Consider the following 12,168-nt stretch of genomic DNA (forward strand, 5'->3'; position numbering starts at 1 on the left):
GGCAGCTGGGCCGGCCAGGGTCCCGGCCCACGGAGGACAAGATCAGCGCGGGGAGGGCGGGGGCGCTGGGGGCCAGGCCGACGCGGAAAGGGGCGCGCCGGGCCAGCCGGGGTCCGCGCCTCCCTCCGCGGCTACTGCCGCAGCGCCCAGTCCTCGCGGCGCCAGCAGGGTGCTCCGGTCCAGGCCGGAGCCCCTCACGCCGCCGCCCCACCCCAACGCCAGGGCTCGCCCTCCGCTCCCCTGGCCGGCGCACGAGCGGGCAGCGGCTCACGGAGGAGGCGCAGCGGGACTGGCGCGGCCGCGCTGACAGGCGTCCCTCCCGGCCTCCAGGCCCGCCCCCGCGCGCCGATTGGCCGCCGCGGCCGTCCGTCGCGGGGCGTGGACGCCCGCCGCGCTCCTGCCGGGGCAGCCACGTTCGGTTGAGCTCCAAGTAGACCAGCGGCGGCGGCGGCAGCGGCAGCGGTGCTGAAGGCGCAGAGGGCGGCGCAGGCGGAGCCGGTCGGCGGGCGCGCGGGCCACGAGCAAGCGAGCGAGCGAGCTGCAGGCTTCGGGCGGGCGGCGGCACAGCTCAGGCCGAGCCGGCGCGGGAGGAGTTCCAAGGCGATGGGGCCGCGGCCGGGGCTGACGCTTTGACAGCTGGAAAGAGCGCGGAGCCAGCGCCGGGGAGGGAGGGAGCGCGGCGAGCGGAGCACGAGCGAGCGGGCGATCGCCGGGAGGGGGCCGGGAGCAGGGCAGCTCGGGAGACCGGACGGTAGCGGCGGCGGCGGCGGCGGGCTCGGCGCCCTCTTCTCTGCAAGCCATGTTTGCCAAAGGCAAAGGCTCGGCGGTGCCCTCGGACGGGCAGGCTCGGGAAAAGTAAGCCTCTCGCGAGTGGGGCCGCGCCGCGGGCGGCGGGAGGCAGGTGGGCGCGGGGGTCGCGCTGCCTTGGGCTCCGGGTCTCTGCCCCGCGCCGGCGGCGGCGGCGTGGAGAGCCCATTGTTGGGCGCCGGCGGAGGCTGGGGCACCCTGAAGGGGCGGCAGGGCAGCGGCGGGCGAGGGTAGTTGGTAAGCGCGCGGCGGAGCTGGCGCGGGGGCCCGCGACGAGGGTGGGCGAGGTCCCACCGTGAGCCGGTGCGCTCGGCCGGCTGGGCGCGGGGCCCCCACTTTGCCCACCGAGTGCGGGCAGGGGGCGCGTGGCTTTCTGCAGCCCCGAAGGCTCCTTTTGTCCGCCCGCGGCGTGAGGAGTGCGTGCCGGGGGCTTTGTTCGCCCGGGAGCGCTCTGCTCTCCCTTCCCAGCCAGCGGCCTTGCCGCTAGCCCGGTGCGCTCCGGGGCGCCGGGCTGGGCTGGGCAGGCGGCGCTGGCCTGGCCCCAGGCTTGGGGGACAGTTGTTTGTGGGGGGAGATGCTGAGGGCGGCGCTTTGCTGCCCTCTCCAGAGCGCACCAAGTACCCGGAGTGGGGTTGAGTCTGCCCGGACCCCGAAGCTGGGCGACGGCAGCGAGCTAAAGTGGGCTGGGAAAAGGAGAGTGGCTTAGGGCTCTTGTGGCTTTCGAGTTTGCGAGACCTATGTGGGTTTGGACCCAGTGCCACTTGGAAGTTCAAGTTTGGGGACCGTTTTTCCAGCTCCCGCGGCTTTGGGCAGTTTGTCTGTGGTACCCACCCACTAGCTGTTCTGACCCGGATCCTGTCGGGGGTGGTAGGTACTCTGCTCTTGTCATGGCCACAATGGGATGGCATAGACCGGGCTCAGAGTCGACTGGCAAGGTCCAGAGCGAGCTTCAGTGTGATCTGACCCTTTCCTCTCTCTCTCTCTCCCTCTCTCTGCCCCTGCTCACTTTCCAGGTTAGCTTTATACGTCTACGAATATTTACTGCACGTAGGAGCACAGAAATCTGCACAGACCTTCTTATCGGAGGTGAGTGGGACTCCTCAGCATCCAGTTTCTTGACACCCCCTCCTCCCCACTATTCTTAGAGCCTTTGTTTTCAGGAGCAGCCACTGTGGCCACCATTTTGAATTTTTATCACCTTTTGGCATTTATTGTTAGTTGGTCTGAACAGCCTTTTGGCTGGGGAAGGCCCCGCGGCCCCCTCCTCTCTGCCCCTCTAAGCTGCCTCTGCCCCCTCTTTTCTAGATTCGATGGGAGAAAAACATCACGTTGGGAGAGCCTCCTGGGTTTCTGCACTCGTGGTGGTGGTAAGTTTGGGTGATAGTTTTGTGTGGGTTTTGTTCTGCGGCTAGGGTCCCAGGGAACAAAGGCGGGGTCTGGAGGAGGCCCTCTACCCTCAGCCTCTGCTTTCCACCGAGCAGGGGCACCTCTGGGTGCTCTCATCGTCTTTGCCGAGGAAGAACCGGCGGGAGAGGCTGCTGCCTGAAGTTTTTGCTGGTGTTTCTCCGCCTGTGGGGAACTGACTAAATTTTGTTATGCCAGGGCAGAACCCTGTTACTTTTCCATCTCACTCTGGGACACTAGGCAGGGGGCTGGGAAAGAGGAGGGTTTTTGTCAATCCTGCATGCTGCTTTAATTAGAGGAGTGGGAGCAGGGCGGGTGGAGGGGACACCAGGTCTGTTCTGCAACTGGCCTGACCCTTATGTTTTCTTCCGTAAACGCCAAACCTTAAGAGACATCCACTGGGCCTTTTCCAGGGACCCTGAGAAAAAGCAAGAAGGCCTGCACTTCCTGTAGAGACACTGATTCAGACTGACTGGACCTTCCTTTCCTCTGCCTCCCCACCCCCCAGCATCCCTGCAACCACAAAGCCTTATTTTACCAAGAACCTTAACCAGCCAGAGGTGGCCTGGCAGGATGCCGATGCCTGCAGCTTGTGGGGGGCTGGCTCTCCTTATCTGTGACCCTCTCTCCAGGCCTAAGCAGCCTGTGGTCTTTTCTGCAGTCAGGAGGGACGCTTAGGGTCAAAGCCTGAAGCAAGTTGTCATGAGTGTGTGACCTGGGTGTTTTGTGGGACTGATTGTGGAGTCTTTCACATTTTGAAAAGGAACAGGAGGCAGGCTGATTTTGGTATAGTTGAGGCAAACGCAGTGTTCGGATGTTAACATTTACCTGACTGCCAGCTGGGGTTACTGTTTCAAGTCCCTTTGAACAGCGAGAGGATGAAGTGTCTGTTCTAACTTGTGCAGAGAAAATGCGTTTTTAATGACTTCTGCCAACCTCCTAGCTGCCTGGTCGGAGGAGGCGGCTGGTGTGGCGCAAGGATTCCACCTGCGGGAGTGGGTGATAGTTTGGCTCTGGCTGGTTTTGGAGGTGAGTGTGTAGATGGGATTGGCAGGTCTGGTGGCCTTGGATCCTGTAGAAACTTGGGCTTGTGAGTGAAAGTTATCTTGAAGGTGCTGGGGATTTGGCGTCTTGAAGTCTTGGCTGTGTGTAGTGCTCCAGGGAGTAGTTGTGGAGGAGGGAAGAATGGTCCCCAGCCTCCCTCTGCAGCCGGGCAAGACCTGGTTTTCCTGTTGCTCCTGGAGTCTGTCCTTGTTTCAGGAATGGAGGGCCGGTTGTACTGGGGCTCAGGTTGTGGCGGCTGTGAGTAGTTGTAGTCTGGTTGGTTAGAATTTCCACCCTGTGTGCGGTTTGAACTGAAGCAGTGTTGGCTGTTTACTGGGCCCTGAAGAGGCAGAGGATCAGACTGGATGGGGTGGGTTTTGTTATAGGCACACCTTGAGGGTGGTGCTTGTCTGTGACAGTGGAGCTCGCTGCTGTGATGATGGGACCAGCAGGAGTCAGATCAGACCTCAGTGCCAGGGTCCACTGTGCCTTTCAAGCCAGTTCTGCCTGGGCCTTGGTTCTGGTACAGAGATTGTCTAAGACCCTGTGTCCGTGTAGCACTCTGTAGCCAGCACAGGACTTGTGTTTCTGTTCTTGGGAATATGGAGCGTTGGAGTGACCATATAGAATTAGAGTCGGAGTGTTGTGCCCTGCCCCCAATACCGTCCTGCACGGGCGCTGTCTGAAGAGGCTCAGTGAGAGGAGAAGAAGCTTGGTTGTCATCGCCCCCTTCCCCTTTGGCTCACAGACAGGTCTTCTTTGGTGGGTGGGTGTGTAAGCTATGGGATTCAGAGCCCGTAAGGTTCCCTTCATTACCCGAGTCACCCGGATTTCTGTGCAGATGAATCATAGTTGTGCCTTGACTTTGACAACTTAACCTTTTTATAATATGCTGCAGCCATTTTGGTTTGGAGTGGTGTAAAGGACACAGATGAGATGGGCAGAATCTTCCAGATTCCTATGTGGGCACCCATGGGCAGGTTGTGCTGACCTTTCCAAGCCTTAGTGTCTACTAACCACAAGCAGTGCCATTGATGTGAGGCACCCGGTACAGAGGAGGTGCTTAGACGGTGGCTGTTAACAGATGTCTGGCTTGCCAGGAGAGGTCCGATCCACTTGTCTTAGGGGCTGAGTTTGTCCAGTGAGTGCTGTAAGGATGGGTGGTTTGGGAGACCTGCTGCACCGTGTCTCCTGTACTCACCATTGTATACTCAAGTAATAATTAGTAACCTGATCTCACTTCGTTTTTATGTTTGCAGTGTATTTTGGGACCTTTACTGTGCAGCCCCTGAAAGGAGAGACACTTGTGAACATTCAAGTGAAGCAAAAGCCTTTCATGATTATGTGAGTAACAAATTTTTAATCCTGGCAATAATTACGGGGTTGGATGGCTCTAACTTCTTTAGTATCAAAAGCAAGTGCACAGCCAACTGGCGAGTCTTTATTTCCTCCTTGCTTCCCTTCCCATCCTCCTGCCCACCTACCTACCTTTCTGCCGCCTGCCTCCCTGTACCCCCCTCCCCTGATGTGTTAAGTTGGGGAGCGGTAGTCATCTCTTCGCAGTTATGTGAAAGAGGTGGATACCTAGCTGGAGAATGAAATGGTGTTTGAAGACTTGGAGGCATGTGGGGTTTAGTTGAGAGTTAAGTGGGAGGGAGCTGAGACTGGTTGGTGTTGGCTTAAGAAAAAATGACCACAACCAAAAAGACAGAAAGTAATCATGAAACTTGTGTTCTGGGCTCAAAGGGGTGGCTGAGCAGCAGGTCTGTGGAATGGACTTATAGCTCTGTTTTCCAGAGAGCAGTCTTTCAGTGTGTATATGTGCACACACAGTGTGGTGTGTATATATGCACATAGTGTGTGGTGTATATGTGTATACAGTGCGGGGTATAAATGTGCACACAGTGTAGGGTGTATATGCACACAGTGTGGGGTGTAAATGTCACACCCAGTGTAGGGTATATATGTGCACACACAATGTAGGGTGTATATGTGTACACAGTTTGGGATTTATGTGTGCACACACTGGGGTGTATGTGTGCACACAGTGTGGGGTGTATGTGCACACCCAGTGGGGAGCTCATGCTGCTCTGCTCAGGTGATGGGTACTATAAAGCGCTAAGTTCACTCACTATCCTTTGCCCGAATACTCTTTCAAATTACATTTATTTTTGTGCACATGTGTGTACACACATTTGTGTTGGATGTGTGTGACATGTGGCATGGGAATGGAGGTCAGAGGACAACTTATGGGACTCAGTTCTTTCTCTCTACCATGTAGGGCCCAGGGGTCAAGCCCAGGTCCTCAGGTTTTGTGGCAGGCACTGTCTCACACCAGTTTTGCCAACCCACAAGGTGTTCCAGGCAGGGATGGGACAGAGACATCTTGTGCTGTAGCTCAGGTTGGCCTTAGAACTCAGTGTGTAGCTCAGGTTGGCCTTAGAACTCAGTGTGTAGCTCAGGTTGGCCTTAGAACTCAGTGTGTAGCACAGGTTGGCCTTAGAACTCAGTGTGTAGCACAGGTTGGTCTTAGAACTCAGTGTGTAGCACAGGTTGGCCTTAGAACTCAGTGGGTAGCTCAGGTTGGCCTTAGAACTCAGTGGGTAGCTCAGGTTGGCCTTAGAACTCAGTGGGTAGCTCAGGTTGGCCTTGAATATCTAGCATTCCTGCCTCAGCCTTCCAAATTCTGAGATTATGGCCACCATGGCCAGCTCAGATTTTCCCTCTGAAAGTAGTTAATTTTACCAGACTGTAGGGTTTTCTATCTACCTGGATAAATTTAAGGTCCATGAAATCATTACAAAGAAGGTATCTGTGGTGTTCATGATCCATGGCTATTCTGTTTTTTTTTTTTTTTTAATTAATTTTTTTTTAATTTTAAATGCATACACACTGTATCAACCTGCGTTGGGTTGGCCATACTTTTTATTTTTTATTTATTTATTTTTTTGTTTTTCAAGACAGAGTTTCTCTGTATATATAGCTTTGCGCCTTTCCTGGAACTCACTTGGTAGCCCAGGCTAGCCTCAACTCACAGAGATCCGCCTGGCTCTGCCTCCCGAGTGCTGGGATTAAAGGCGTGCGCCACCACCGCCCTGCTGGCCATATTTTTTGGTCTGATGAAATAGGTGGTTAGGATCTATCAGGTGAGGAAGGCTGGAGTGAGGAAAGGGAGGAAGTTCCTGGATATCTTCCGCCTCTTCCAGTTTTCACTTCCAGCAGGCCCTGCACATTGAGTGTGTACAGATGTTTGTGGCACATGTGCATGAACACAGTAGGTGATCTGTTTGCACTTGTTTGGTAGGAATGGTTCTCACATTCTAGGTATGGGAACTGGTGGGCAGCATCAGGTCCCATCTTCTCAGGCAGGTCATTTACCTCCTCTGCATGCCGATTTTGAAACTGGTTTAGGAGACCAAATGCCATCTGGGTGAGTTTCCTAGGTGGTCAGTTTCAATGCCATGGCTCTTGTCATGGTAAAAATGGCTCTTGTAACAGGAGTCAGAGCCTGAGCTCACTGGCTTTCTGAATGGTTAGTGTGATGGGATTTTGTCTTTGGCTGAAAAGTGAATGCCCCTGGAATAGAGTGCTCAGGAATGTGACCAGTTCATGTGTCCTCTCCAGGGTTGAGAAAGAGAAGCTGGTAAGTGGTACGTCTAGCCCGGTCAACTTTGAGTAGTACAGGGAGAGGTGACTGTTTCACATGTAAGGATGTGGTTCTGGGAGGGTAAGGGGTGATGATGATGGGGGGGGCGAACTTCCTGAGCTGGGGCTTGCCGGAGGCCGGCTGAGTGGTCCAGCAGCCAGTGAACTTGACCTTCCCTTTCTACCTTGCAGAAACCTTGCCCCCCCCCCCCCCCAAATAACTACAAATAGTCAAACCTGTGTTGCTAGTCTCTACCTACATTGCAGATGGTTTCATTTTAGAGAGGAAGGCAGGACAGGATTACCTGTTTCAAAATCCCTTGTCCTCATGCCAGGAATCAAAGTCAGGGCCCTGCATGTGCCAAGCAAGTGCTCTGTCACTGAGTTACACCTTCTAGTTCTTCAAGCCAGTCTTTGATAGGCATTTATGTTCTTCAACAGGAAATCATAGACGCTAATGATTTTTTTTTACAAAGTTAACTAGTTTGTTTATTCCTTTATTTATTTACTCAGAGACAGGGATTCACTGTGTATCCCTTACTGTCCTGGAGTTCACTAGCAACTGCCTCCTGAGTGCTGAGATTAAAGGCATGCACCACTACACCCACCTGTTTATTTATTATATGTATGTATGTATGCCTGCATGCATAAATGTGTACCATGCCCATAAAGGTGCCCCAAGGGACAGAGGGTATCAGATTGATTGGAACTGGAATTACAGATGGTTGTGAGCCTCCTGAGGTGGGTGCTTGGAACTGAACTCAGGTCCTCTGCAAAGCAGTAAATGTTCTTTAACTGCCGAGCTGACTCTCCAGCCTGAAGATAATGATTTTTAGTCAGCTTTGGTGTTCTAGTAAGTAGCATTGAGATTCTCTCCAGCAATTTGTGGTTTGGTCTTGCATCTTGAAGCAAGATGGCAGCGGTAGGGACGTGTAAAGTCAGTTTGCAGCTAGGGACAGTTAAGGAAGGGCAGCAGAACCATGCAGATCACTGAGGTTGCCATGACATTTAGAAGATGCTGCTAAGAGATGAGGTCATACTAGTTGGGGCCCATGATTCATAGGTTTGCACCTCAAGTCCTTTTTTCCTTAAATTGGGATCAATTTGATGTGTCCTGTGACCTGAGTTAAGTCACAAGGGAGATGGAATAATGTGATTGAATGGAAATATTTCTTTTTACTTTTTTTCCCCCCAGACAGGGTCTCACTCTGTAGGTCTGACTGTCCTAGACCTTGCTGTATAGATCTGGTTGGCCTTGAATTTAGAGAGATCCACCTGCCTCTGCCTCTTGAGTGCTGGGATTAAAGGTGTGCCCCACCATATCCTGCTTTATAAGTGGAAACTTTGAAGTAATTATAATATAAATATATTATGTATATTTATAATACTATATGAAGGATAACTAGTTTCTCTATTCCGTGTCTCATTGGGTTAGCCTGAGTGCCGGGGATTTGAACTCAGGTGTGTCAAGTGCTCTTACCTGCTGAGCCATCTTTTTTGGCCCCCAGTGGCTCCTTCTGGTCTTTCCCTCGGCTAGAATGTAGTTTCCTCAAATCCTACTGATCTGTCTGTCTGTGAGAGCTCACTGTGTTACAATTCTTGATTCTCCTGCCTCGGCGTCCTGAGTAGCAGGAGTTATAGGCGTCAGCCCTCATACACACAGCTCTCAAGGACACCTTCCATCAGCGTCTGCATTTGGTGATGATTCCACCTCAGTGTCTGTCAGAGCCACCTGTGCACTGTGTGTGGCAGCGCTGGCCATGTGTGGAGCGGGGTGCTCGGCACTACACTTGCTCATTCACTCTGCTGTTGACCCTGCTAGAGGAAGCACCCTGCGGGCTCCATCTTGTATAAGGGGAAACAGAGGCACAGAGGTTAATCAGGGAGGGAGGGTTAGAATGTGCACACAGTTCACGGCGAACACCAGAGTCCATGTTTCTGACATTGTCTGGCACGGGCCCACAGCAGGCATTACTTGCTTGCATGATCCTGGCTAACTTTTTAGATTTGCCTTTCTGGCTATAGCTCAGTGGGTTTTGGTTTGGTTTTGTCTTGTTTTTTAAACTATGGCATAGGCTGGGAGCTGTTCATCTCCTAGCTCCCCTAAGGCCATGTACATAGTAAGCACACACTGATGGGATAAGGGAGTGAAATAAGGGGAGAAACACAGGTGGTTTTCGGGGAGGGGACTTGGACCAGGAAAGCTTGTAGATTATTGGGAGATGTTCTTGGGATGACGAATTCTGTGGGTCATCTTGAGCATGCGGCAGTTTTAATGTCTGTTAGCTAGCTATAAGGCCTTCTTAGACTTGTACAGCAGGAAGAAGAGTACTCACTGGCCCTGGGTGATGTGCCACGCAGAGTCAAAGATCCTCAAAGTATGGGGAAAAGTGTCTGGGGCTACCTGTTGCCTGCTTGGCAGGGAGGAGGCTCCGCGGCTCAAATAGAAGGTGTGGGTCTTGGCTCCTGTACAGAGTGATATTGTCGTCTTGACAGGTCATCTCCCCCCAAGATAGGCAGGGTCAGGGGTTGGGTGATCATGAAGGGTCCTCCCAGGTCAAGGCCAGATGTGTGGATTCTGGAATGAACCAGGTGACTCAGCAGGGAGAGGGTTGAAACCGTCCTGATTTGGTGGCTTTTTATTTGAGTCACTTGTCTATTTCCTGGCCCACACCTGGTGGCTTGGGTTTTCCTGGCTCATTTAGAAGCCTAAAAACCCTGACATTTGCCACGTGTGCAGAGTGCTAGGGGTTTTGTGTCTAGAGTGGATTTTTCTGAGAATGGATTTGCCCTAAGTCAGGAAAGGAATACTTGGGATCACAGGAGGTGTGGCTGGGTCCCTGCGTGATTTCTGTGCTGTCCTGTCTAAGTAGCACCTCTTACTGTGATGATGAGGAAAGCCCACTAGACCCCATTGGGCTCCCTCTGGGTTTTCTCTTGACAGGCTGGTCTATTCTTTTTTTTTGTTTTGTTTTTGTTTGTTTGTTTGTTTGTTTGTTTTTGAGACAGGGTTTCTCTCTATAGCTTTGGTTCCTGTCCTGGAACTCGCTTTGTAGACCAGGCTGGCCTTGAACTCAGAGATCCACCTGCCTCTGCCTCCCGAGTGCTGGGATTAAAGGCGTGTGCCACCACCGCCGCCCAGCCAGGCTGGTGTATTCTTGTCCTTTTAAATGGACACAGGCATTTATGGTGTCTCTGGTGCCTAATCAGACCCATAGTGGTCTTCTTCCTCCTGTGACAACTCCTGTTTTCCTTTTGGTAGCAAGAAAAGAGCAGAATAGTTAGCCCCACAGCGGCCCTCAAGTTGCTAGAGAGTGGCACCAGGCATGTCTGCTCGGCTTTGTGCAGTACGCTTTCAGAAGTACGATTGCGGTTGGTCTTTGTAGCTGCCTTTTTGGTTGGGTTTTATTATTAAATCTCACTCCCATTTTAGAGCAGAATCCATGGCCAGGCGTCTTGGTTGTAAGTCTGGGGGACGTGGAGCTGAGGCTAAACTTTCCAGTCTTTTGAGCGTTGATTGCACTCTCCTGGTGCAGGCGCCCTGAAAAGTGGGAGGGTGTTTGCATTTGACCAGAGAGTGCCTGGTACCCGGTCTGTGGCCCTAGCTGTTCTCTGACGAAAGAGAATCAAACAAAACCCCCGTAAGGAGAACTGCCTAGTCACAGGCCAGGTGAGACCTGACCCATGGAAGGGGTCTCTTGTGGCGAAGTGGCTCTTTGCTTTTGCCAGAAGTAAAGTGATTAAAGTTACAGACTTTTCTTTCCAGAAAATTTCATGTGTCCTCATAAAGGAGACTTTGTTCATGATTTTTAGGAGATTTGTGGATTATTGCTCCAAAAAGCCTGGACCCCTATTTCTTGCAGTGAAGAACTTGGGCAGTATAGTGGACATGTAGATCTGTGGCCCTGGCCAGCTTCCCCTGCTTGTCTCAGTGTCCCTGTCTGAAGACCTGGTCCCCTTTCAGTGTGTGCCCCTGCCCCCCCCCCTTCTTGGGCGGAGGTGGGTAGCAGAGGGGGAAAGGGCCTGAGCCATGGGTGTGGACAGCAGCTGAGGTATTTGTGGCCATGTGGCAGGGGTCCAGTGTCCCTGGTGGGTTTGAAATAGCAAAGTGATATTTGAGAGGGCTCTCCTTGGATACACTGAGCTGAGAGGTTCCTTCTGGACAGGGAGTGTTGATGCCTGCCAGGGCCCACTAGCCAGACGGGCATGAGAGGGTGGCAGTGGGTGCCTTGCAGCTGGGCTCTGAGGAGTTGGAGGAGTGCTAGCCTCTGTGATAAGCCAGCCTAGCTATCTGGCCAGAGGTCCTGGCAGGTTCAAGGCTTGCCTTTGGCTTTGTCCCTTGGCACCTTTGTGTGGCTGATTGAAAGCAACAAAATATACATAGCCGTTCCCTCCCCTCCCCGCAAGCTTATACTTCGTATTGAGTCCCTCCTGGGCTCCTACCCTGTCTTGTGGAGTTCCTCTTGCCCCCAGAGGCTGCCAGACTCCTCTGTTAGTAGCTAATTAAACATTAAATGAGGAGCTGGAATTGCATTTTGCCAGAACCCAGGCAATGTGGCCACCGTAATGGGTTTCAAGTGGCAACAAGACCCCAAATTGCAAATCCTTGCCCTTTATTTAAGGCGGGAGGTGGAGGGGGGCAGTGGGGACCCAAACAAAGTTGTTGGCAGTGGTCACTTCATTTGAACTCCCAGACCAGCAGTGTGCAGCAGCCTTTTGCATAATGCCATCTTTGTTAGCTAAGCATTTGCAAACTTGGACTGAGAGTCAGCTCAGTGCCAGCCAACACTTGAAGAGAGCTGGGAGACACCCAGTTCTATGTCCCTTAGGTCAGCTCTGTTTTGTAAGGGAGGAGGGCTCTCCAGTGGGCACTGTGTTGCTGGACCCTTGTCTTCTGTCTGAGTGTGTATTTAACCCTTAAGAGAAGTGGGGGGTGGGTGGGCTGGGGGGGGAGGTGCTTGAGGTCTGTCAGCTAAGATAGCAGAAATGTTACACTATCCGTAGTCCTTGTAACAGTGTCTGAGGGTTTAAAGTATTTAGCAGAATTAATCTTTCTTAGTTCGGTAGTAATTCTGACCACGGCACAAGTGCATTAAGCGATTCACATAAACTTCTTTAATATACGTTGCTGGGAGCTTAGAGCGGTTGTTTGTTTTTGATTTGCTAGGGTAATGGGGTTTTCCATGGCCCTGGTGAGCTGAGTCGTAGGGATGTGTCTTTCCATGGCATGCTTTTCTTTTTCCTGGGCTTGAAGCCTCTGGATTTGGA

At 52.7% G+C, this 12,168-nt stretch overlaps 1 protein-coding gene across 3 annotated transcripts in view; it reads left to right on the forward strand.

Moving 5' to 3' along the window:
* The first annotated feature begins 362 nt into the window (after window positions 1-362).
* Window positions 363-12,168, forward strand: part of Ssbp3 (single stranded DNA binding protein 3) — a 146,793-nt gene continuing 134,987 nt past the window's right edge. The window contains exons 1-4 of one of the 3 annotated variants that reach the window (XM_036178525.1): window positions 363-855; window positions 1,821-1,893; window positions 2,113-2,174; window positions 4,515-4,599. In XM_036178525.1, the coding sequence (XP_036034418.1) occupies window positions 800-855; window positions 1,821-1,893; window positions 2,113-2,174; window positions 4,515-4,599 (276 nt within the window). In that variant the 5' untranslated portion in view covers window positions 363-799. The remainder of the gene's footprint in view (window positions 856-1,820; window positions 1,894-2,112; window positions 2,175-4,514; window positions 4,600-12,168) is intronic. The other 2 variants (XM_036178523.1, XM_036178524.1) reach the window with 2 other exon arrangements.

Source organism: Onychomys torridus, chromosome 2 (genome assembly GCF_903995425.1).
Source record: "Onychomys torridus chromosome 2, mOncTor1.1, whole genome shotgun sequence".
Lineage (NCBI taxonomy): Eukaryota > Metazoa > Chordata > Mammalia > Rodentia > Cricetidae > Onychomys > Onychomys torridus.